The sequence below is a fragment of the Odocoileus virginianus genome, chromosome 9 (assembly GCF_023699985.2).
Source record: "Odocoileus virginianus isolate 20LAN1187 ecotype Illinois chromosome 9, Ovbor_1.2, whole genome shotgun sequence".
NCBI classification, from domain to species: domain Eukaryota; kingdom Metazoa; phylum Chordata; class Mammalia; order Artiodactyla; family Cervidae; genus Odocoileus; species Odocoileus virginianus.
Genome location: NC_069682.1, coordinates 39,384,351 through 39,406,453, shown reverse-complemented (window position 1 = coordinate 39,406,453; position 22,103 = coordinate 39,384,351). Strand labels below are relative to the sequence as shown.

The following is a 22,103-nucleotide window of genomic DNA, read 5'->3' as shown; positions in this document are numbered from 1 at the left end:
ACCCCGTACCCCGCGCTCCGGTGGGCCCCCCTTCTCCAGCGGCTCCCCCTCCCTTGGCGCCCGACTCCGGAGCGCGAGCGGAGGGATGCGGGGGGCGGGGCGGAGGCGGGGCCGGGGCGTTGGCCGGAGGGGCGGGGAGGGGCGGGGCCAGAGAGGGGCGCGGGCGTGCGAGGGCCGGGAGCGGGGGCGGGATTGGACGAGGGCCGGGGCGTCGGCCTGGGGGCGGGGCCTGGGGCGGGGCCTGGGCGCGCGGCGGGGCCGGGGCGGGGCGCGGGCACGCGGGTGCCGGGTTGCCACTGGGCTCTGAGGCGCGGGACTCTGAGGCGCGATGGCGGCGCGCTGCTTGGGCCGCGGCGTCGGGCGGCTACTAGGCGGCCTCCGTGGAGTGGGGGTGCGGGCGCTGGCTGCCCCCCGGCTCTGGAGCAGCGCCTCCGCTCCTGCAGCGCCGCCCAGCTCCTACCAAGAGCGAATCGCGCTGGCAGCTCGCGAGCCCGCCGCCTTCTGGGGGCCACTGGCGCGGGACGCTCTCGTGTGGGACACCCCCTACCACACGGTGAGCGACTGTGACTTCCGCAGCGGCAGGATCAGCTGGTTCCTGGGAGGCCAGTTAAACGTGTCCGGTGAGTGAGCCTGGGGACAGGGGCGCCCCAACTCGCACGCCGGGGGACCCCGAGCCTGGCGGCTCCACACGCCCCCTCCTCAGAGCTCGGGCTTCGCTCCCCGGCAAGCGACGCGGCCACCCCGCCCCCACCCCGCCGGCCCGGCCCCGACTCCCCGGTCGTAGCTCGGGTCCCCCGGTGCCCCCCAAGTCTAACGGTGGGTCGCACTGGCCCTCACACCAAGCGTGCCGCGCGGAGGGTGGAAGGCAAGGGGTGCACCAGGAGCAGGACTTCTCGCCCCCGGGGCCGGCCGGCGACAGAACCGAAAATCTTCTGACCGTTGTCACCGCCAGGTGCCGGCCGGCGACCCGCCTGGGGAGCAGCCCTGCCCGTGTAAACAAACGGAGCCGCGCCGGGTGGTGGGGAGGAGGAAGCCGCGCCGGCAGCCGGAGTCAGCCGGCGGGCGGGAAGGAAGCAGTGGTGGGCCCTCCCCGCTCTCAGTTTCACCTTCACCCCGAAGACCCAGGGGGCCGGTCTTCTGAGATCCAGAAGCCAGTTCCATCGCCAGTTTGTCCTCTCTGGCCCCTACTGGAGATTGAATCCCCTACGCTTCTGTCCAGACTTGGGACTGGGGTTTACACTGCCACCCACGCCCCGGGCCAGCCAGGGGCAAAAGGCCCAGCAACTGAGGGAAGGAGGAGGCCGGCTAGGCCTGGGGTGTGGGCAGCCAGATTGGGGGGGGGGGGGGTCGGTCAGAGGGGGCTGCCTGTCAAGGAGGAAGGGGATAATGGGATAGATGGGAGTCTAGGGGCTGTTTAAGGAAAGGTCTTCCAGACCAAGGCCTGAACTGGGCAGTGGGGTCTAAGTCCCCAGGTTCCACTTCTTTATTGGTCCAGTTTTTCTGTTCCTCTGCGTTTCAGCATCCTCCTGGGTAGACTAGAGGTCGCAATGCCCACCTGAGGGGCTGGTTGTGATGACCAGGCACACAGGGGTATGGAAAAAGCCCAGCACTTACTAGTGACCAATAAGTGGTAGTGATTTCGACTTGTGAAATTTAGAAGTAGCCAGAATTACAGGTAGTATCTTGCAGTTATTTTTCAAGCAAAGAAATTTAAGGGAACTTTGGACCAGACTTTTTTTTTTATATTGTATATTGCTTTGCTGGTTTAATAAAAATGACTCAGTAGATAAGTGTCTTCTCTAAAATTGAGTCAGCAGAAAGTGTCCTTGGACCAGTGGGAGAAAAACTAAACCCTTAGGTTTGCAGGGTTGGTGGAGTGAACCCTGGATTGAGAGAGCCGCGTGCAGAGAGAAGGGGTGGAAGGTTGCAGTTCCTTTAGAAGCTGCTTTGGACTTGGGAGACCTGAGTCTGCCAGGGACATTCAAGGTGAACACGTGCCACCTTTCACTCTCAGATAAGAAGGGGGGAGTGGTGGTGGTGGTGGTGTAATGACAGATCCAATGCTACGGGCAGCCAGGGCCTCGTGAGCCCCACTCGGTCAGGTTCAAGGTCAGGGTTAGGGTGTGCAAGACACTCTTCTGCCTCTTTTTCTTCATTTATTTCTCCTTTATGGTTACCTTAGCCAGAAACTGAACTTCAGAAAACTACCTTGTAGTAAAACAGCATTTCAGCCACGTTCTCTCATCAAATGTGTATGTGACCCACTCATCTGTCAGGAATATCTCTGATGGTCGCCAGTGTCTGCAAATCACAGAGGTGATCATATGAAAAAGGACCAGACCAAGTCATGGCTATCCTGGAAGCCACTAAAAAGTTGTGGACTGGAGTGGGAGGGGGTGTGTTTTGGCATGCTCTGTCTGTCTGTGTGATGGTCGTGTGATGATGGCTTATTCCAAAGGAGCATCACTTAAAACTCCGTTTGCCCCTTTAGGAACGTCTGTACATACAGTTCTCAAAGTGTGGTCCCTGGATCAGCAGCATCAGCAAGACCTGTGAACTTTGTAGAAACATCCTAGATGGCCAGAGCCAGGAACCTGGGGGTGGATCCTCCAGGTGATTCTGATACACACTTAAGGTTGAGAACAACTGACCTGTGTCCAACCAGGGCAGGTGGGGCACCACTAAATGGGCAGATTGGGATGAATGCCAATCTGTCTCTCTCAAACAAACAGAAAGAGTCTGTGGGTGGTACCATACATTTCAGTGGTGCTGGGTGTGTCTTTGGAACCATACCTGGGTTTGAATCCTTGTTTTCCCTTGACCATTTTTTTTCTTTCTATCTAGAATCTTGCCAAGTGCTTAATTTTAATTCATTTTTTATTGGAGTATAGTTTATTTACAATTGTGTTAACCACACAGCAAAGTGAGTCAAGTATGTATGTGTATATATATATATATATATACATATATATATATATCTCCACTCTTTCAGATTCTATTCCCATATAGGTCATTACAGAGTACTGAGTAAAGTTCCCTAAGCTCTACAGTAAGTTCTTATTAGTCTACACTATTTTATGTATAATAATGTGTCTGTGTCAATCCCACTCTCCCAACTTACTTACTCCTCCTGCCCTCCCCTGACTGTTCTTTGGTTCGACTCCTCATTTGTAATGTGAGAACAGTGCGTAACTGAAATTCTTTTCCAGTTCCTATTCGTGCCATTTTCTTAGTCTCTCGGATTCCATGGGTCAGGACTTTGGACAGGGCCTGACGGGAGTGGCTTGCCTCTGCTCCCCGCCTGTGGGACTCTAGTCATCTACCTTGTTCACTCCCAAGTCTGCGGCCTGGCCTGCAGGCTGGGCTTAGCTGGAACTGTGGCCTGGAGCACCCACAAGGGGCTTCTCACAGGGTGGTGACTAGACCCAGGGCTGTTGGCTACTGGAGGTCCCAGAGACCAAGGCAGAAGCTGTTAGGCTTCTGACCAGCAGCAGGTGACCTGGGACTGCTGTTAGCATTGAATGTGAAAACGCTTGTGAAGCACTCTGCACTGTCTTCAGAGCATTCCTTGCACCCAATCACTGGCCTTTGTTATTTATTAATGAATCCTGGGAGGAGGCTGTGACCTTGAACCTGCTCTTCTACCATGCTGCTTCACCTCTGAATGGGACCACACAGGTTTTCCATCTGACCAGCCTATTCTGGGAAGCAGGCTGGGGAGGGCACGCAGGTGGCTGACGTGGCTCTGAAAGCCCTCCTGGACCCTAAGAGAGCCAGGCCATGGTGGGGGGAGGGGCGGGTTGTGGTGTCAGAAGGCCCTAGGTGGAGTGGGGTGGAGGTGGGGAGGTAGAGCCTACACCCCCTGCAGTGAACTGGCAGTGAACTGGTTTGCACGGGAATTCGAAACTCTTCAGAAAGCCACATTCTGATAAGGACTCTTTCCAGCTTTTGAAGTTTGGCTCTTTCCCTCGCAGGGCTCAACAGATGTCTTTGCTCCGTGGGTTTAAACTCGAGACATCAGGAAGCTGCAGATGCAGAACTGGAGGGTAGTGATGTGTTGCTTTCAGAATACAAAACGAAACTATTATGAGTCTGAATTTGAAACACAAGTGTGTGTATTCTTACTTTCAAGCTTGGGGATAGGGACACTGTTTATAACTAGCATTGAACACAGAGATTCCTTGGACGCTTTTTGGAACATTCCTTGCAGCAGTGGAAACCATTTTGCTGTAGCTCTCTCCTCTTCATGACGTGCCTCGAATAATTCAGATGGCAGAAACGTTGAGATGGCAAAAGCCTGCCTCCTAGGCTGCATTTCCTCCCAGTGGCTGAAATAGCTCACTCAGGTCCTTCAAGGAACTCTCAGTGGACACACGACCTCAGGTCTCAGGAGGAGGGAACCTCAGAAAGCTCTGAATCCTCCCCAGTTGTCAGAGACACAACTTACTTTAAATAGCAGATGTTTCTGGAAAGTTGGCAAATACAGTTTTTGTGATTGACGTAATACCTCAAATTGTGCCAGGGAGGTTTTCTATTTAAAGAAAACCTATTGTGACTCCTCTTGTGAATATTAACTCCCTCATCTCTTTGGATTAAAATTAAATTTTTGTAAAGGGAGGAGGGGCAGGGATGCATTTAAACAACCAACAAGTTTGTTGGATGGAAATGCCTGCATTTGTGTGTACATGTTTATGATGAAACTGACGACCCTCTGGTTACCTTTTTTTTTTTTTTAATAATATCTTAATTTTTTTATGTGGGCCATCTTTTAAAAGTTTTTATTGAATTTATTACAACATTGCTTCTGTTTTATGTTTTGGTTTTTTTGGCTTCAAGGCTTGTGGGATCTTAGCCTCCTGACCAGGGGTCAGACCCACAGCCCTGCATTGTAAGGCGAAGTCTTAACCATTGGATTGGCAGGGAAGTCCCCATCACCTCTTCTTAAAAACAAACCCAAACTCACCACACACACCCGCTTACCTGTTTGCAGAGCCACATCAGGCCCGGGTGCAGACTTGCCCTTAGGTGAACTTTGTGATGCCTCATCTCACGACATCTTTGTGAAGTGTCTGGTGGCCCCATTGTACAGATGTGGATGTAAGGACTCTAGCTTGTGTTTGGTGGGGATCATGCATAAAATGCCCCAGTGCCTCAGAGCCTGTGTTCTAATGAGGAGAAGGCCCACAGATCAGTAAAGGAGCAGATCCACACTGGGGACAGTGCTCAAGGTTTTACAGCTGTTAAGGGGAGAATTAGGAAGTTTGTCCCATTGTCCCCTGCCCCCCTTCCGAGGTGAAGGAATCTTAGGGATGTGGTCCCTGCCCAGAGGGACCTTGTGACCCAGATGGGGGTGGATTTAGCAGACCTGGTGTTGTGTCAGAATGGGGGCTGCTGGGAAGATGAGTCAGTGCTGAATGGGGTTGTGGGAGGAGAGATTGCTGTGTGCTGGGAAATTTGGAAAAGGATCGAAATAAGAGGTCAGGTTTGAGCCAAGCCTTAAGTTGCTCTATCTCCTTGCCCAACTTTTCTTGGAAATACTTGGAAATGAAATTCTGTTGTTTTGCTGCCCAGTTCGTTGGTGGAGACTTTTTTTTTTTCAAATGAGAAATGTAAGGGTTTCCTTCCCTTCTTCCTTTTTTTCCCCTCCCCTCTGCACTTGAGGCAACAGCAGGAGCCATGCAGATGTGTTAAAAGTCAACATACACATGGCATCATAGAGCCACGTTGCCTCAGACCCGGCCCTGTGCTTTCTCTGGACACTGTCATCTGAGGGTTGTCCATGGCAGCTGTGAACTCAGTTTCCCTTGGGGACACAGTCACACCGTCTGACCCCATGGCAGGAAAAGTCCAGTAGCATCTAATTACTACCATGACTCCGACAGTCTGGAACCGTTACCACCACCAATTAGGAGAGTAAGATTTAGAGGTGGTGTTTAGAGATAAATAGGCGAGTCTATGGTTAGTGAGTGGTCGGACAGTGGCCTGACTCTAGAGTGTGGTTTTAACCATGACCCCAGGCTGCCATCCAGTGAGGGCATGGCTGAATGTCTTGCAGAGATGGCAAGGGTCTTTAATTACTCTTATCCAGGAGTCGGACACGACTTAGCGACTAAACCACCACCACCACCACTGGCAAAAGAAAGCTCCCCTGGACTCTGGACTGTACATACCAGGAGACGTATGTGCATGTGTGTATGCACCCGCCTGTGTGAAAGAGGTCCTGGACCTGCAGTCACAGCATCAAGTTGGATCTTGGTAGAAGTGAAATCCTCAAGCCCACCCAGACGTGTTCAGTCAGAGACTCAGGGTGGGGCCTCGAAAGTTACATGCTCACAAGTCATCTGGGATCCTCGGGAAGTCAGAAGCCTTGATGTAGTCCCCAAAAGGAACTTCTTGAGGGACAAAGCCAGGAAGATGAGAAGAGGTCTGTTCCTTCTCCCAGGCACCACCCAGCCTGGTGTCACCTGGACCCCACGTCATCCTCCAGCTTGAGGACTCAGCAGGTCCATCCGTCATCCAGAATTTGGGGCTTCCTGTGCTCGGAGCCCTGGGTCAGGCTGCAGGTGTCCGAATAGGAACTGGGCATGTGATCCCTGCCCACAAAGGGGCAGCAGGCTGGAAACACCACAGGGGAGTTAGAGTCTGGGAGGCATAAGGTCCCAGGGAGGAGTAGTGCTCCATAGTGGAGTGAGGACATAATGGCTGAGACCTGGGGGAGGCTGAGTACCAGATGATGTGCAGCAGTGGGGAGGGTGGGACGATGTCCCCCAGGCAGGGAGAAGATGTGCAAAGGCCCCGAGACAGGACCCTGAGCAGACTTGGCATGGGCAGCAAGGGGAGGTGACAGGACCCACCCCTGCTGAGAGTGGTCACCACCTCAGCTGACAGGTATGGGTATGGCCTCATCAGCAGATTGTTCAAGAGAAGCCAGAAATCTGTGGTCTTAGTGTGAAAACTCTTCTAAAGTTTGGACCAGGGACTTCCCTGGTGGTCCAGTGGTTGGGAGTCTGCCTGCCAATGCAGGGGGACTCAGATTTGATCCCTGGTCCAGGAACTAGGATCCCACATGCCGTGGGACAACTGGGCCTGTGTGTCACAATTACTGAGCCCACGAGCCACAACCACTGAAGCCCATGCCCCTAGAGCCTGTGCTCCACAACAAGAGAATCCAGCATGATGGAAGGCCTGCACACCACAACTAGAGAGTAGCCCCTGGCTTTCTGCAACTAGAGAAAGCCTGTGTATGACAGTGAAGACCCAGCACAGCCAAAAATAAATAGATATTAAAAAAATGAACTTTGGACCAGACCGACACACCCTCGACTGATGTCAGGTTTATTGTGTAAATCCAAGTTTTGCCACCAAGCCCCTTCTTCTCAGTTTGTCTTTCTGCTTTTTTTTTTTTTTTTGGGGGGGGGGGGCATTTGTTCTCTTCTGTTTTTCTAGTAATTCAAAGAACTTTCCTGTGGCAGTATGTAGAAATTTTTCCCATGAAATCCACCTTTCATTTGTCAAGTTTGTGAGGTATAGCTTTTATACCTGTTAGAAACTTGTAATTTTTAAAAAAATTTATTTTTAATTGAAGGATAATTGCTTTACAACATTGTGTTGGTTTCTGCCATACATCAACATGAATCAGCCATAGGTTTACATATATCCCTCCCTCTTGAACTTCCTCCCACCTCCCAGAGTAAGTGATAGATGAAATATCCTGAGAGGGAAAAAGTGTGATTTACATGCACACAGGCACACAGACACAAGCTAAAGTTCGTAAATGTTTCCATGGGAGTTCACCCTCTCAAGGATTATGGGTTTGTTATGGGGAGAGTCTCCCATAACTTCTGTCAGAATGGTTTTCCATCAGGAAATATTTGTAGGAACTCCCAGCAGAGTGATTATCGGGTGGTGACTGACCTTGTATTCTTATGGTAACCTCTCAGGATTGCTTTCCATCTGATTCTGACCCAGCCCTGTGAGTTAGACGTGGCAAAGGGTACATCTCCCATTTCTGTAGGAGAAGATTAACTTGGGAGAAGATAAATAACTGCCCCAAAAAGACAGGAAAGGAAAAATTTATATACCTTGACATGAGGGTGACCCTGAAGACCAGGTGGGCAGTGGCTGCTGGTCCCAAAGCTGTTGTTAGGTATTTATTTCCCTGCTGATGGGGAGGTGAGGAATGAAGACAGGCCACGAGGGCCGGCTGGAAGGGGCTCTGGCAAAAACCAGCCAGAGCAAAGCTCACCTTGAAGTCCAGTCAGTGGTGGTGAACAGGAAGTTAGCAATGAACATGATCCTACTGATCTTCAGGTTGACAGTAAACCACCACAACAGACCTGTTTTTGTGGGCAGTCATATGACCTCAGCTTCAGTAAAGGAGGGGGAGGGTAGCGAGCCTCCTGGAAAACTAGCGAGACATTTCCCTTGTCAGTGCATCATTTCTGGGAGCTGGGTGCTGGCTGGACACCTAAGAAGGAATGTGGGTCCTTGTCCTGGATTGCACCCCTACCCCACGAGCACCCTCCCCCTGCACTGCGTGGAATCAGGCCATCCTGTTTGCATCGAGTCTTCTTTCCTGCAGCCCAGGCCGCAGTGCTCAGCCCTGGCCTGTGTGTCAGGGGAGCTTTGAAAACTGCAGGGCCGGTTGGGTCAGGTCGCTGGTGCTGGGTGGTGGTGGTGGGGGTGGGGAATGAGGCTGGGGATTGGGACTTGGGGAGTGCTCCACATGTGAAACACCTGCTTCAGAATTCCCAGTGGTCACCTGCACCTGAGAGATCTCTCAACCTAGGGAGAACGGCGCAAACCACGCCGACCGGACCCTCCCGGTTCCGACTCCAGGGGCGCCAAGTGTAACGTCCATGTACCTGTTTTTGTGCAGTTAACTGCTTGGATCAGCACGTTCAGAAGTCCCCGGAGAGCATCGCTTTGATCTGGGAGCGAGATGAGCCTGGAACTGAAGTGAAGATCACCTACAGGTACGGTGTGTCCCCTGATGGTGGGTGCCTCTGCGTGCACATGTGGGTGCTAGCACCAAACGCTGCTGCCAAGCTGTGGATGGGAGCAGGCCCGGCGTCCTCATCCACTGGGCTGTACCTGGTGTCTTTAGATTCCGCTGGAGAGAACAGGGTCCTCAGAAACAAGTATGACGAATGTTCAAGGCACAGGGTCACTCTTGGTCAAGCAGTCTCATGTGCCTGTGACCAGTTCTTGGCAGGGCATTATATGGGTATCAGGGGTTATTTCCACTTTGGAAATGTTCTCTGGTCTCTGGAAAAGAAACATGAATGTGAGCTGAATCACATACATGCTGGGGTAACTAAAATCAGCTCCTCTTAGTGCGTCATGACAGTGGCACAACAGTAAACCCAAGTTTTTGAGATGGGGCTAAAATAAAACAAGGGCTATGTACGGAATCCTTCACGTATTCTGTATACCAAGTGTGTGCACTGGGCGGGTTTGAGCAGACCTGGCATTGGGAGTGGGTACTTGTCTTCCTGAAGCCCTGCTCCTTCTCGGGCCTGTCTTGCTCAGAGGTGTCTGGTCTGTGGCCACATCCTCGTGGGAAAACCCCTTGGCTCAAGCTTCAGTTCACCTTTATAGGGCTATTGCAGGCCCACTGGGAGCCTAGGTTGTGGTCCCTTAGTACCCCAGGTAGTTGTGGGCATGATTACCCTCCTGGTGGGTGGCTCAAGGCTTCTTGGCCAGAAATTCAGCAGGTGTCACTGAGTGCCACTGTAGCAGTCAGGGCAGGCTGGGATACATTACAGTAACAAACATCCCCACTGTGGGCCAGCGACCCAGTGAAGGTCGCTTTACATGACCTTCAAGCTGAGGTGCTGCTGACAAGGAGCGGCCTCAGGAAGATGGAGAGAGAACGTCCAGTCCTAGCCCAGGGATCCCAGGAACAGAGAGAAGGTGCAGGTGTGCTTGGCTGATGGGGAGGGGAAGAAGGGGACATGGCAGGAGGAGAGTTCAGAGTTCCAGGCCCTGGGGACCCCTGGTTTCCTGCTTGTTTTTCAGACTCAGGTTTTATCACAGATTGAGTGCAGCAGTCCTGGTGAAGCTGTGTTCAGGTGGACTCCTGGAAGCAGCAGAGTGACATTAGTTAATCTGCTGTGGCTCCTGGTGGGCCCTGCCCCGCTTGTCCCTCCCCCTGAGTCCAATACCCTCAGCTGTCATAGTCCCTTTCAGCCTTTACTGCCCATCACTGCATTGAGCTGGGTCCCCTGGATAGATACCCTCCTGACTCCATGTGGCCTGGGAGCCCCGGGCTCTGCACACTAGAGTCAGGGGTGCTGCTCTAACAGGTGAGCCACTGCAATGTTCTTCACCCTCACTGGCCCGACTTGATCTATGTGTGCTTGTTCAGTAGAAGATGAAGGCTCTGTGATGGGGGTGAGGAGGTAAAGGGGGTCCAGCTATGGACTAATTTCCTCCTGTCCTCCTGTGGGCCTGGACCATGAGCTGGTGTTGGGCCACGTCGAGCCTCTGAGGGCCTCTGGGCGAGCCTCTGAGTGTGTGGTTGTCACTGTGGGGGAGCCTCAGGAAGACTGCCAGCTCATTAAAACAAAGAACAACTTTATTTCCATTGCAAAGCAGCCCTGAGCAGGTATAAACCTATAAGTGCAGGCAAAGAATTTATTATTCTCTCTAAAAATAAACAGACTCAGCCTAACAAAATGGTTTTACAAATTTCAGCTAGTCTTAATGCCCCGTGACTGTTGCTATTTACTGTTTGAGGGAAAAGAGAAGCGTGTGACCAGGTTGTCTGTAATGGCAGCTAGTTTTTGAGGGACCTGGATTAATCATTTTCCTGGTCATGTTAGATTTTCAATGTGAGGTTTTCTCCCTTCTGGCTCAGAGGAGAGCTGCCTACACTTGGTGCTGGTTGTCCTGCCGGCATACAAACTGCCACTAAACTGAAGTGCACTCCTGCCAAGTGTCTCACGTGGTGGCACCCAAGGTGCCCCAGGACGGTCACAGGCTTTGGTGGCCTGAAGACAAAGGTCCAGACCCGTGACCTGAGAGCCCTTGAAGGAGGCTGTGTGCGGCTGAGGTTCTCAGGGACCAGAGTGCCGAGGGCAGTGTGTTTTCCCAGGACCCCACCTGCCTCGTCTGTCTGAAGCTTGGGGGACCCGTCTTGCTGCTCAGGGGCACAGGCCTGTCCTTTCTGAATCTGCTGAATTCTTCTGAGGAAGTGCATCTGAAGAATCAGCAGAGAGCTTGTAACATGAACCCCCTTCTGCCCCAAGTACTAGTGACACGTGGGTCCACATGTGCGCACACACCCTTGCACACATGCCCGAAACATGCACGTATCTACAGCCTGCTCTCCATGTCCAAGGATCCTCACTGGACTGCTCTCCAGGGTTGCGCAGACCGCCCTGCTCTTATTCTGGGAGTTGGGCCATTGCCTGGGGGGTGGGGTCTATGGTGCCTTCGAGTTCTCAGTGCTGCTGGCATGTATTTCCAACCGTACCTCCCTAGGGTGCAGGAGGTCTGGCAGGACCTGCTCTGGGAACCCCGGGGCAGCCCAGTGTCCTCATCCTGTCCCTCGCCCGTCTGCAGCGCTGGCTGGTGCCAGTTCCCAGGTGCATCCTGCCCGCCGGGCTGAGGCCACGGGGCAAGCTAGGCAGCGCGGTGGGCCTTGTGCTGGTGCCGGCCGCGTGGCTCTGGGAGGACAGCCTGTTGGCTGGGGTTCTGTTCTCCAGACGCGCTTCCTCCTTCAGGCGTGGTGCTCACTTCCTGATGGGAAGCAAAGGGGCAGGGATCTCTGCTGGCAGGGATCAGTCTGGGATGGCCGGCAAGCATCTCCCGGGGAGGAGGGGCAGCCTGTGACCTGAGGCCGGAGCCCGGGCCAGAGGGCCTCCCAGCTGATTTCCAGCCTGCCTTTGCACAGAAGTGTTCCTGAACCCGTCTGAGGGAGCCAGCAGGCCAGCAATCCTGGGCCCTCTGGCACCGCCTGAGGTCTGTAACGCCAGGCAGGCACAGATAACCTGGGTGTCTCCCTGAGGGGGTTCAGCCAGATAGCACTGGCCGCTGCTCCTCCCAGCCGTCCACATACCTATTTCACAAGCTGGTCCTTCATGGTCGGTTCAAGCAGACAGATTCTAGAGATGCTTGGGGGTGGGGATGTGTGCAAACACAAATCCCTTTCCTCTAGACAGGTGGGGGGCAGTTCAAGACCACTGCCTGCCTGGAGCTCTGGGGTCTGGCCCAAGGATTTCCAAGTGGGGGATGGACAGGGCGTGGAGCAGAGTGGGCAGCTGTGGCTGGTCCCTGTGTACTGCATGTGGGGCCTCTCAGTGGGGCTGCCTGGTGCCCGGTCAGAGCAGAGAGTGGGCTGAGAGTATTGACCAGGCCCTGACCCAGGATCTCCCATCTGAGGTTCTCTGAGGAAGGGTTCAGACATGAGCCCTTTACAGTTTTTTTAAAAATTTATTTTATTGAAGTATAGTTGATTTACAATGTTGTGTTACTTTCTGCTGTATAGCATAGTGATTTGGTTATGCATATACATATATATATTCTCCTTCACATCCTTTTCTATTGTGGTTTATCACAGGATATTGAATGTAGTTCCCTGTGCTCTACAGGAGAACCTTGTCACTTATCCAAGACGTGACCTTTTAAAAAAGCTGGAGCAGATTTTAGCCCTGACTTGGCCTTCCTCTGTGAATGTGGGTTACTGTGAGGGCAGCGCGGCTGCGGTCGTGGTCAGGCTGTGCAGCTGAGCTGGGCGGCTGGGCTGCAGTGAGGAGAGCAGGCCTGGTCCTCCCCACCCCCCATGTGCCCACACGTGAGCTAAGTGGAGTTTCCATTGTGGCTTCAGCTCTGGAGGGGGTGATTTCTGTGGTTGTTCCAGCTGGGCTTTCTTATGTAGAGGGTGCACAGTGAGGAGCCCCTGTGGAGGCACAGAGCAGAGCAGACACATACCCCCTGTCTCCCCCCCCAACCCCCCATGAAGGACACTTCCTCCCTGGGCCAGCCGACTAGGCACTGAGCATTACTGGTCCCTAGTGTGGAGAGGCCACAGAGAACACAGGATGGGTCCCAGTCTCTGAGGTGCCCCTCTGTCTGGCAGTCAGACCAGCAGCCCTGGGCAGAGGGAGCAGCGAGGTCTGAAGCCTGGAGGTACCTCCTCAGAGGCTGGCTCGTGTCCCGGTTGTGGCCACTTGTTACTGTCACAGAAGGGCCCCCTGGGCTCTGGTGGGAGGAAGCAGGAAGTCTCCCTGGGACGTGGCTGGAGACGATGTTGAGGAAGTCCTGGGAGTGAGTTTTGAGAGGCCAGGAGGGTTTCGAAGGCCAGTGTACTGTGGGGTGGGGCAGCTGGGTGGGTGCCCTGTGTTCCCACCCGCTTTGTCCCCGACTGTGGGCGACCTAGAGAACATTTCTGGCTCCCTGAGCCTGTTTCTCCTCCCCTGGGTGCTGGGTGCTGAGCAGCCCAGGGGAATGAAAGCCCAGGCCAGGATCTGGGAGGATGCAAGCCTCATTTAGCTGTAGGTTGGGGCCAGGCAAAGGGATGCCAGGAAAGGATTTCAGATTTGACGAGGGGAAGGGTTGGTGGCCCTGCTGCTGCTGGCGCCGGGAGAGGTGGGTGGGTTTTCCAGGAAGAGGACCTCACCTTGGGAGAACAATTTAGGGTCTTTTAAAAGGCAGCACTTCTGCCCCTCCCAGCCCCCAACCTTGCACCTTGCGCTTCTCACCCGCAGATTAATTACAGTTTGCAGTGAGCAAACTCCTGTATTAACAAATTAGGACAACTGAAGGGGAGGATTATTAACTGGTATAGTGAGGTGGAGAGGTGGGGTGCTTTAGGATGAACCAGTGCCATTTACCGTGAGGCACCAGGACAGGGGTACCTGTCAGGCAGGGGAAGTGGGTTTGTGGGGGTGGGCTCCTCAAGAGGCCAAGGCCACCAGGCTTGTGTGCGGTGTCCCCTGTCGGCCCCTGAGTAACTCTGACTGCAGAACTCAGGAATCCCAGTGCAGGCTCCCAGAATCCGGCAAGAGCCCTGGGTTACTTGGATCCAGCTGGTTTTAAACCAGTATTTAAGTTTCCTTGAGACTTTAGTTTGAAGCTGGCAAGTGCTTTGAATTCTTCTCTACGTGATACTGTTCTTCCCCCGTCTTTCTAGCAAGCTCTTGGAATCTCACATTTTAGAATGGCCCTATTTTGGGACCGCAGAGGGAATGACCTCCACGAGAGTCGACTTTCTTGACGGGGCCCTTCTGGGAAGCCCCTGGCTGACGTTCAGTGTGAATAACAATCGCCTGCCTTGGCACTGGCCCCCCTGTTTCTGTAAGCCCCCTTCGGCTGTGCGAAATGAGGGAGGGGCTCGTCTTGTGGGAGGCAGCAGCCTGCCGAGGAGAGGGGCGGGGCGCAAGCACCCGGGGGTGGGGAAGGGGAGGGGCGAAGGCCTCCGCCTGGCCCCTTGGGATCAGCCTTCCGGGAGGGGAGGGGCTTCTGTTCCAGCTGTGTGGTTGGTCTTCTGGCGGCTGCAGACCCAGTGGGCTGGAGGTTGGGGGGGCGTGAGCTGTGCCTGGGCCGTGCGGAGGCCCAATCGGCCACGCTCCTCTGCCACCCTCCCCGCCCCCTCCTTGGCCACTTCAAGACTCCAGGAAGTAGAAAATCAAGGGCCCCTGGAGGGAACGGCCCGAGGGGGCTGGCAGCCCTGAGATCCTGCAGGGCCACCCCGAGGCTCGGCAGACATGCAGCTCCCAGTGCCCACGGTGCCAGACCCTTCCATCTGCTGCCCAAGACCTGCTGCCTGGAGGGCTCCCTATAACCAGCCAGGGGCCTGCTGTCCTCTGGTCACCTGACCCTGACCCTGGTCCTGACCCTAGGGCTGGGCAGCCTCTGCTGTGTGGATGGCTGACACCTACAATCTTCACTGGAATTCACGGTTGTCCTCAGTTGTAAAGCGTGGGACCTGACGCCCAGCCTGCCTCCAGGGCTCTCAGGCTTCCCCAGCTGGAAAGGCCAGAGACGGGGTTGGACAGTGCAGTGTCTGCTCTGTGGGTTGTGCTCTGGAGTCTCAGAGGCGGTGAAGGTGTGAACAGTGGGACTGCCGGGTGGCCGAACCTGGTGACAGGCCTGCATGCCTGTGTGCAGACAAGACATCCCTTCACTGACCAGGGCTGTGTGTTCCTGGCCCCCTGCGCCCACCCCAGGACAAAGTTAACCATGAATACTGACTGGAGGGGTCAATGCCAGAGAGTTCCAGGTGGCCTCCAGGAGGGACAAGGGACGGCTGCAGAGCAGGTGGGCCTGAGGGCGGAGGAGTCCTGGTGTGGCTGTGGGCTGAGGTGCAGAAAGTGCAGGTGCTGGAGCGGCTGGGGGGTGGGGCTTGGGTATCTCAGGCCCTTAGAGGCAGGAGGGGTCACTGTGGGTACCAGGGGAGGGGTGATGGCCTGGGGTAGGGAGGAGGGGCTACCTGGCCCTTCATTTTCTCTGCTGGCCCCCTGTGACTGTTTTGGATCTCATCCGAACCTGGGAAGGGGGTGGGGCTCCGGATCTGGGGAGGCTTGACAATTTCCCATTAGCAAATCCAGTCAGTGTCCTCTGGGAAGCTGGTGCAAGGTTTCTGGGCCATAGGGAGGGTGGATTCCTTTGCTAGGTCTGGGGTGACAGCTCCATCCTCCCTGCTGGTTATGGTTGGACTGGGGCCGCAGACCGCTCTCTCCTGGGGCTGGCAGGAACCTCAGGGTTTCTTAGTGGGTTAGTGCTGGCTCCTTCCTTGAGAGCGGGGCTCTGAGTCTGGAAAGGAAAGAACTCCTTTTCCAGAGACAAAACTTGGGTTGAAGGCCGGTGCTGAGGTCCAAGGGAAATCAGGCATGAATTAGGGAAGAAATCTGACCTGTCACTTCTGTGCTACAGGGTGGTGTCTGGGTGGGAAAGACTTAGGATGAGCGGGAGACAGACCCTGGGGCAGGTGGTTCGGAATGTGCGGCCAAACACTGAATCGTGAAGGAAATCCAACCCCTACCCCATTCTCTTCCGTCCTGATTAGGCTCAATTCAAGTACTGTGAGCAGCCTGGAACACTTCTCTTGCTAATTTGAACCAACCCAAGTAAAAATGTTGGTCTTCCCTGGTGGCTCAGTGGTAAAGAATCCACCTGCAGTGCAGGAGACTTAGGTTTGATCCCTGGGTCAGGAAGATCCTCTGCGAAAGGAAATGGCAACCCACTCCAGTACTCTTGCCTGGAGAATCCCATGGATGGAGGAGCCTGGCAGGCTACCCATGGGGTGGCAAAGAGTCGAACTCGACTTAACAACTAAATAACAGCAACAAAGTAAAACTGTTACATTGGAATTGGCCAATGGCAAAATTGTCAAGACTGGGAACCTTTATAATAGGATTCAAGTTGTTCTGAAGCTGTGGGTTTTGAGAGCAGTCCTTGGGGGCCAGACTGGGTTTTAATCTTGACCTGATTCTTGACCCTTTCAGCTGAATAGCCTTGAGAAGTCACTTAACTCCTCTGTGCCTCGGTTTCCTCATCTGGAAAATGGGATGGGTGATGGTAACTTCCAACCCTTGGGCTGTTGTGAGACTCCATGGATGTGCCTAGGATTCAGAGCACTGCCGGGCACAGGACATCAACTCAGTAGCTGTTGTCACTGAAGGAACTGTGAGTGGGAGTGGGGTGGGGTGGGTAGGAGAAGTGCTCTGGGCAGTGATTTGGGGGTTGGGAAGCCTCAGGGGCCTGGGGGTGGCTGAGGCTGCCTGGATAGCAGGGTCCTTGTGCTCACAGTGGGTGGTGAGCATGGCTGGAGAAGATGAGGCAGCTGGTGGAGGTGGGGGGGAGACACGACAGGTGGTGGAGGGACAGGGTGCACTTGCCTTCCCCCAGCCTCTCAGAACCCTGGGCCGCGGCCAGGTGCCTAGAACTTGCTGCTGGCAGCGGCCCCAACTGTGGGTGACGTATCCTTCTCAGACTCCTCCCACCTAAAACAAGGGCTTCCCATTAGTACCCACTGCAGGGCTTGGGGCTGTAGGGGAGGGGTTCTGTAACTGTATTCAGATACAGCGGTGACCCTTATTCACCCTGAGCCAATGACGCAGCTGCCTGCGATTCACACAAAAGCAAACTGACATCCTCACACTCCTTCCTGCTGTTAAGGAACCACCCATTGTCACCCATTTTCTTTTTCTGCCTTTTTCTGCAGTAATTATAGCTACTGTTTATAGGATGCTTTTGCCTAGAACTTCAGATTTGGTCCTGTCCTTTTTTTTTTTTTCCCATTGGAGTATAGTTGCTTTACAACATTGTGTTTTTTGGCTGTACAGGCCCTGTTTTAGGTCTGTTTGGACTGCTATAACAAAATCCACTGACCAAGGGGGCTGAGAAATAACAGAGACTTGTTTCTTACAGTTGTGGAGGCTGGAAGCCCAAGATCAAGGTGCCAGCATGGTTGTCTGCTGGTTGGGTTCTCCTGGTCATAGCCAGTGCCTTCTCTCCGTGTCCTCACCTAGTGGAAGGAAAAAGGGAGCTCCATGGGGTCTCCCATATAAGGGCGCTAATCCCATCATGGGGCCTCACCCTCATGACCTAATTTCCCCCCAAAGACTTCCCTCCTAATGCTACCCTCTTTGGGGGTAAGGACTGTGCAGACATTCAGACCACAGGAGTCCTGGAGACTGCCTTAGAAGTATTCCTATTATTGGACCATACTATGATTGGGTCAGTCAAGACCCAGGTGTATGGGGAGTTGGGGGGTGGGGGAGAGCCCCACCTCTAATCAGATGTCCTTCACTGAGACACTTTCCTGAGAGGGAAATTCTCTTGAGTCCAGAACTTTCCACAGAGTATAGCAAAGCCTCAAGGAGAATACATTTACTTTTTTGTAAGGAATTTAGAAAACATGCAGCTTCAGTGACCCCCAGTTCACTGGCTGGCCCAGGGTCAGCAGTGGTGTTTCAGCCCTTTTTGCTTTGAACCCTGAGTGTGTCCAGAGCTTTGTTGGCAAGGGCAGCTTGGGCATTTTCGTGTTGACATGTGGCAATGGCTTTACAGTTCCCTGCAGCTTACCTTTGCTCAAGGTCATGGTCACGAGATCAAATCATGATGTGAGAGGAATTTCATACTTGGGTTATGAGCCTGCTCAGCTGAATTTCCTGGGCTTCTGTTCTCTGGTGGCAGTAAGTAGCAGAGTAAGCACATGGCCTCGTGTTAGATCAGATTTAGTGGCTACAGTAATGTCCGGGCCAGAGGACTGTGCCTGAGGGAAGGGGATGGTCCCGAGACCTGGAGAGCCTCTTCCTGTGGGAAGGGGTCTCTTCTGTCGTGCCCTACTTTTTCTCTTGCCAACCTTCACTTCTCTTACCATCTTTACCTTCCAGAAATGGCTTACTGAAGAGAATAGCAAAGTCTAGAGAAGTAGGGGCTTCTCAGATGGTCCAGTGGTTAAGAATCTGCCTTGTAATGCAGAGAAGGTGGGTCTGACCCCTGGTTGGGGAACTCTGATCCCACATGTTGCAGAGCAACTAAGCCTGTGTGCCACACCAAGATCCCGCATGTCACAACTAAGACCTGGGGCAGCCAAAGAAGTCAAGTCTAGAGAAGCAGACTGAAGGAAGACCTGTCCTGTTTGGTCCTGCATCTGGACCCTGGGCTTGACCCCTCCCCTCAGCACCAGGCTAGGGGAGAGAAGACACTGTCACAGACCTTCCACACACCCAGTGACACCGTTCCCTGGGCTCCTTCCCTTCTCGGCAGAAGGAAATGTAGACAGAGGAGTAGCCATGGGCTGGCCTATCAGTGGGGTTGTCCTGCCCATCGCCCTCTCTGAGGGGCAGGATGTTTCCTCCAATGTGACCCTTTCTCAGTGCAGGAGGCTGGGAGGCATCTGCAAGTGGACCTGCGCTCACAGTTAGACCCCAGGCTCCAGTCACCCTGTGCCTGCCTGGGCTCTTTCAGGCTTACCTGCTCCAGTCACCCTGTGCCTGCCTGGGCTCTTTCAGGCTTACCTGCTGGTCTTTTCCATTCCACAGACATCTGTCACACACCTTTTCTGCCCTAGGCCCGGTTCTGGATACTGGGAGGAAGGCAGTGAACAAATCCCTGCTGAAGGGAAGCTGATACTCAGTGGGGCAGGTGGACAATGAAGGAGGTAGCCTCTTAGCTAGTGTTTAATGAACACAAGAGCCACAGTAATTGTAGCAAGTAAGCAAGTTGTGTGTTCCACATTCGTTTCTTAAATACAGCAGCAGTGCGGATGCGTGCACACACATGTGCATGCATGCGTATACAGACACACACACACATACACATACACACACACACATACACACGGCTTATCTTACTTCCCCGGGTCTGTCCAGCTGTGTCCTGTTTTGGATTGAGCTGGACCAGAGTTGGCTTTCTTCTGTCTGTGTTCAGGCAGGTATTATGTTGGTTGCACATACTTGTGGTTAGATTAGCATTGGATGGGCGTTCCTCCCAGCTGAAGCTTAGAGTTGGCTGTGAAAGGTCTCCTTTCTTCCCCCAGGGCCAGGCAGACTTTTGCTGTCCAGCACCCTGAAGACAAGGCCAATCTGTGTATTTGTGCCTGTCATTTTCATGCCTCCACATGGAAGGCGTGGCCCTGAGACGTCTCCTGGCAGACAAACGTAGATAGCTTGTTCAGAAGCTGATTGACAAATAATGTATTTCTCCTCTCACTGGAAAATAGAACTCGAACTTATTTTGTTAGGTAATTTCTCAGAAAGCTGCATGTCACTGTCCCTTGGAAAAACCCCGCAGACAAGGAAGAAGCAGTGTTTCCTGCAGGGACAGCCCAGAGCACTGGTCACTGAGTGACTGCACTATCTATTTGATACAGAAGCAGAATATTGGTTTGTGAAAGTCTGGGAAGTCATGAATATCCAAGGACAGCTTTTGGATGATTTTTGGGTACCCTGGAGTAAATTTTTAAGTACCTGGAGGATCGCTTGCATAACACTTTTTTTCGTGATTTGAAGATCTAGGTTTGCTGACCTTATTCTCCAGTGGTGTAAGTCTGGAGAAAATTGTTAATGAAAATTCAAGTTTAAAAAAATAATGGGTGAGCTGGAAAGATGAGTAGAAATTGAGGTGGAATTAAATAGGGACAAATAGATAGTCTGGAAAGTCTGATTTTGAAAATTAATTCCCTGACTGTGATAGGGCAAAGCCCTGGTTAGAGTCCTGTTCTGGGTGTGGCAGTGGTTAGTGGGTTAATGACCTCATGTTGAGTCGGGGCCACCTGTGTTAGGCATTAAAAATAAATGTGTTCTTCATTTACATGGTTAAATATAGAATTGGGATCAAGGGTCCGGGTTCCCTTATTCTGACCCGGGCAGACACCATGGGAGTGCTGGGGTCTATTTGGTGACCTGGGGGTTTCTAGGGTGTGAGAGTGGGTTCCTGGAGGGCTCGGGGAGAGAAGCTGGGAGAGAAAGGCTTTGTGGGATGGTGGAGGGAGTGTTCCAGGAATCTGAAGGGCTGTTATTGCACGACAGAGTTATTCTGGACATCTTTAAAGGCCTGAGCTGGACCAAGGGCTGGAAGTGGAACAGCCACAAGTCTTGGTCTGATTCTAGGAAGACTATTTCTCTATTAAAGTAGCAAAGAAAGAGGGAGTGCTGTGCCAGGTGACTCTCAGCCCCTGTTTAAGCAGAGGCTGGACTGCTGAGGCCAGGAACCCCAAGGAGGCTTCAAGGATTTCTTCGACCTTGAGTTTTATGGCCTTGGTGGAGAGGACAGGAAGGGCAGTGAACTCAAGAGCTTTACCTGGATCAGATTCTTTATCAGAAACTTCTCTGGAGGCAGCAGCAAGAATGCAGGACCCAGGCTTCTCAGGTGGCTCGGTGGTAAAGAATCTGCTTGCCAATGTGGGAGACACAGGTTCCATCCCTGGTCCGGGAAGATCTCACATGCCATGGAGCAACTGAGTCTGTGTGCCTAGAGCCCGTGCTCCACAAGAGAAGCTACCACAATGAGAAGCCTGCGCACTGCAACTAGAGAGGCGCCCCCACTCGCCACAATGAGAGAAAAACCTGCACAGCAATAAAAACCCAGCACAACCAAAAATAAATAAATATGAAAAAAGAGTGCGGGACCTAGCGGACTCAGTTGCAGGGCCCATGGGGAGGCCCCTTGATCCTCCACGGAACACCTTGTCTACTGCCACTGGGTCTCCACACCTTCCCAGGGCCACACAGGTCGGTTGCCCAGCTCTGGCCACCAGGCAGCTTCTGGCCAGAAGGAATCCTCTCCCTTCTGCTGCCTTCCTCCTCCCCCCAACCGCCGACCTTTCCCGAAAGTTCCTCCTGCTGCCCTCAGCAATCGTACCCGAAACTGAGGCGGTGAACGCCCTTCACGCTCTCACGTGCCTTCACTTCCCCATCAGAGCTGTGCTGCCAGAGGACACTCTCCTCTCATTTCTTTGGTCTGGTGCCCAGCTTGCCCTCATGGTACTGAGAACAGAATTTTAACCATCTTACGAATTCACCAAAGTGAATGAGTTGATTTTAGTACTTTTCAGAAAGTAATTTCAAACAAAGATGCCTGATGGTAGAGATAATCTCTAGTGAATGTTTGGCTGGGTCCTGAGTGGGTGATGCTTCTCGGTCACACGTGTGACAGTTCAACAAGGTGGAGGGGCTTGCTATTTCTCAGGTGATCTCGTGGCGCCTGTGAAAGCTGAGCTCCCACGCCTGTGCAGCTACTGTAGAGAGTAACCCAGGCCACTCTGTCTGGGCCGTTCTGTCCCTTCTTTCACTTCAAAATGCTGCCTTCCATCCTTCCGTCTGTAGAAAAAGGGCAGGGTTTCATCAACACTGATCTCTGACACACTTGAGCCTCCATCTCCTCAGCACCAACCGTGTAAGTCCTTAGGGCTGTCGGAAATAGCATGTGGGCTGCGCTTAAGTCACCTTCTGGGTGACTGACCATGACTGCCTCTTCAGTGCTGTCACATGCAGGAGGCATGTTTCTGGGCCCTGGTTCTGGGGCCTTTGCTGTTGGGGGCCCTCTGGGTGCTCTTTCTTTCATCACAAGCTCAGGTGCAGGGTGTATGGGGTGCCAGTGAGTGGTGCTTTTGTCTTAAAGCCTTAAGAGAGGGGATGGGGTCTGTGCCA

The 22,103-nt window shown here is 53.3% G+C and overlaps 1 protein-coding gene across 2 annotated transcripts in view; it reads left to right on the top strand.

Moving 5' to 3' along the window:
- The first annotated feature begins 285 nt into the window (after positions 1-285).
- Positions 286-22,103, top strand: part of ACSS1 (acyl-CoA synthetase short chain family member 1) — a 43,220-nt gene continuing 21,402 nt past the window's right edge. Inside the window, exons 1-2 of one of the 2 annotated variants that reach the window (XR_011489473.1) lie at positions 286-620; positions 8,879-8,975. Coding sequence is in view for 1 of the 2 variants with exons in the window: in XM_020878077.2 (XP_020733736.1) it covers positions 329-620; positions 8,879-8,975 (389 nt within the window). In the remaining variant the exon portion in view is untranslated. The remainder of the gene's footprint in view (positions 621-8,878; positions 8,976-22,103) is intronic. The other variant, XM_020878077.2, reaches the window with a different exon arrangement.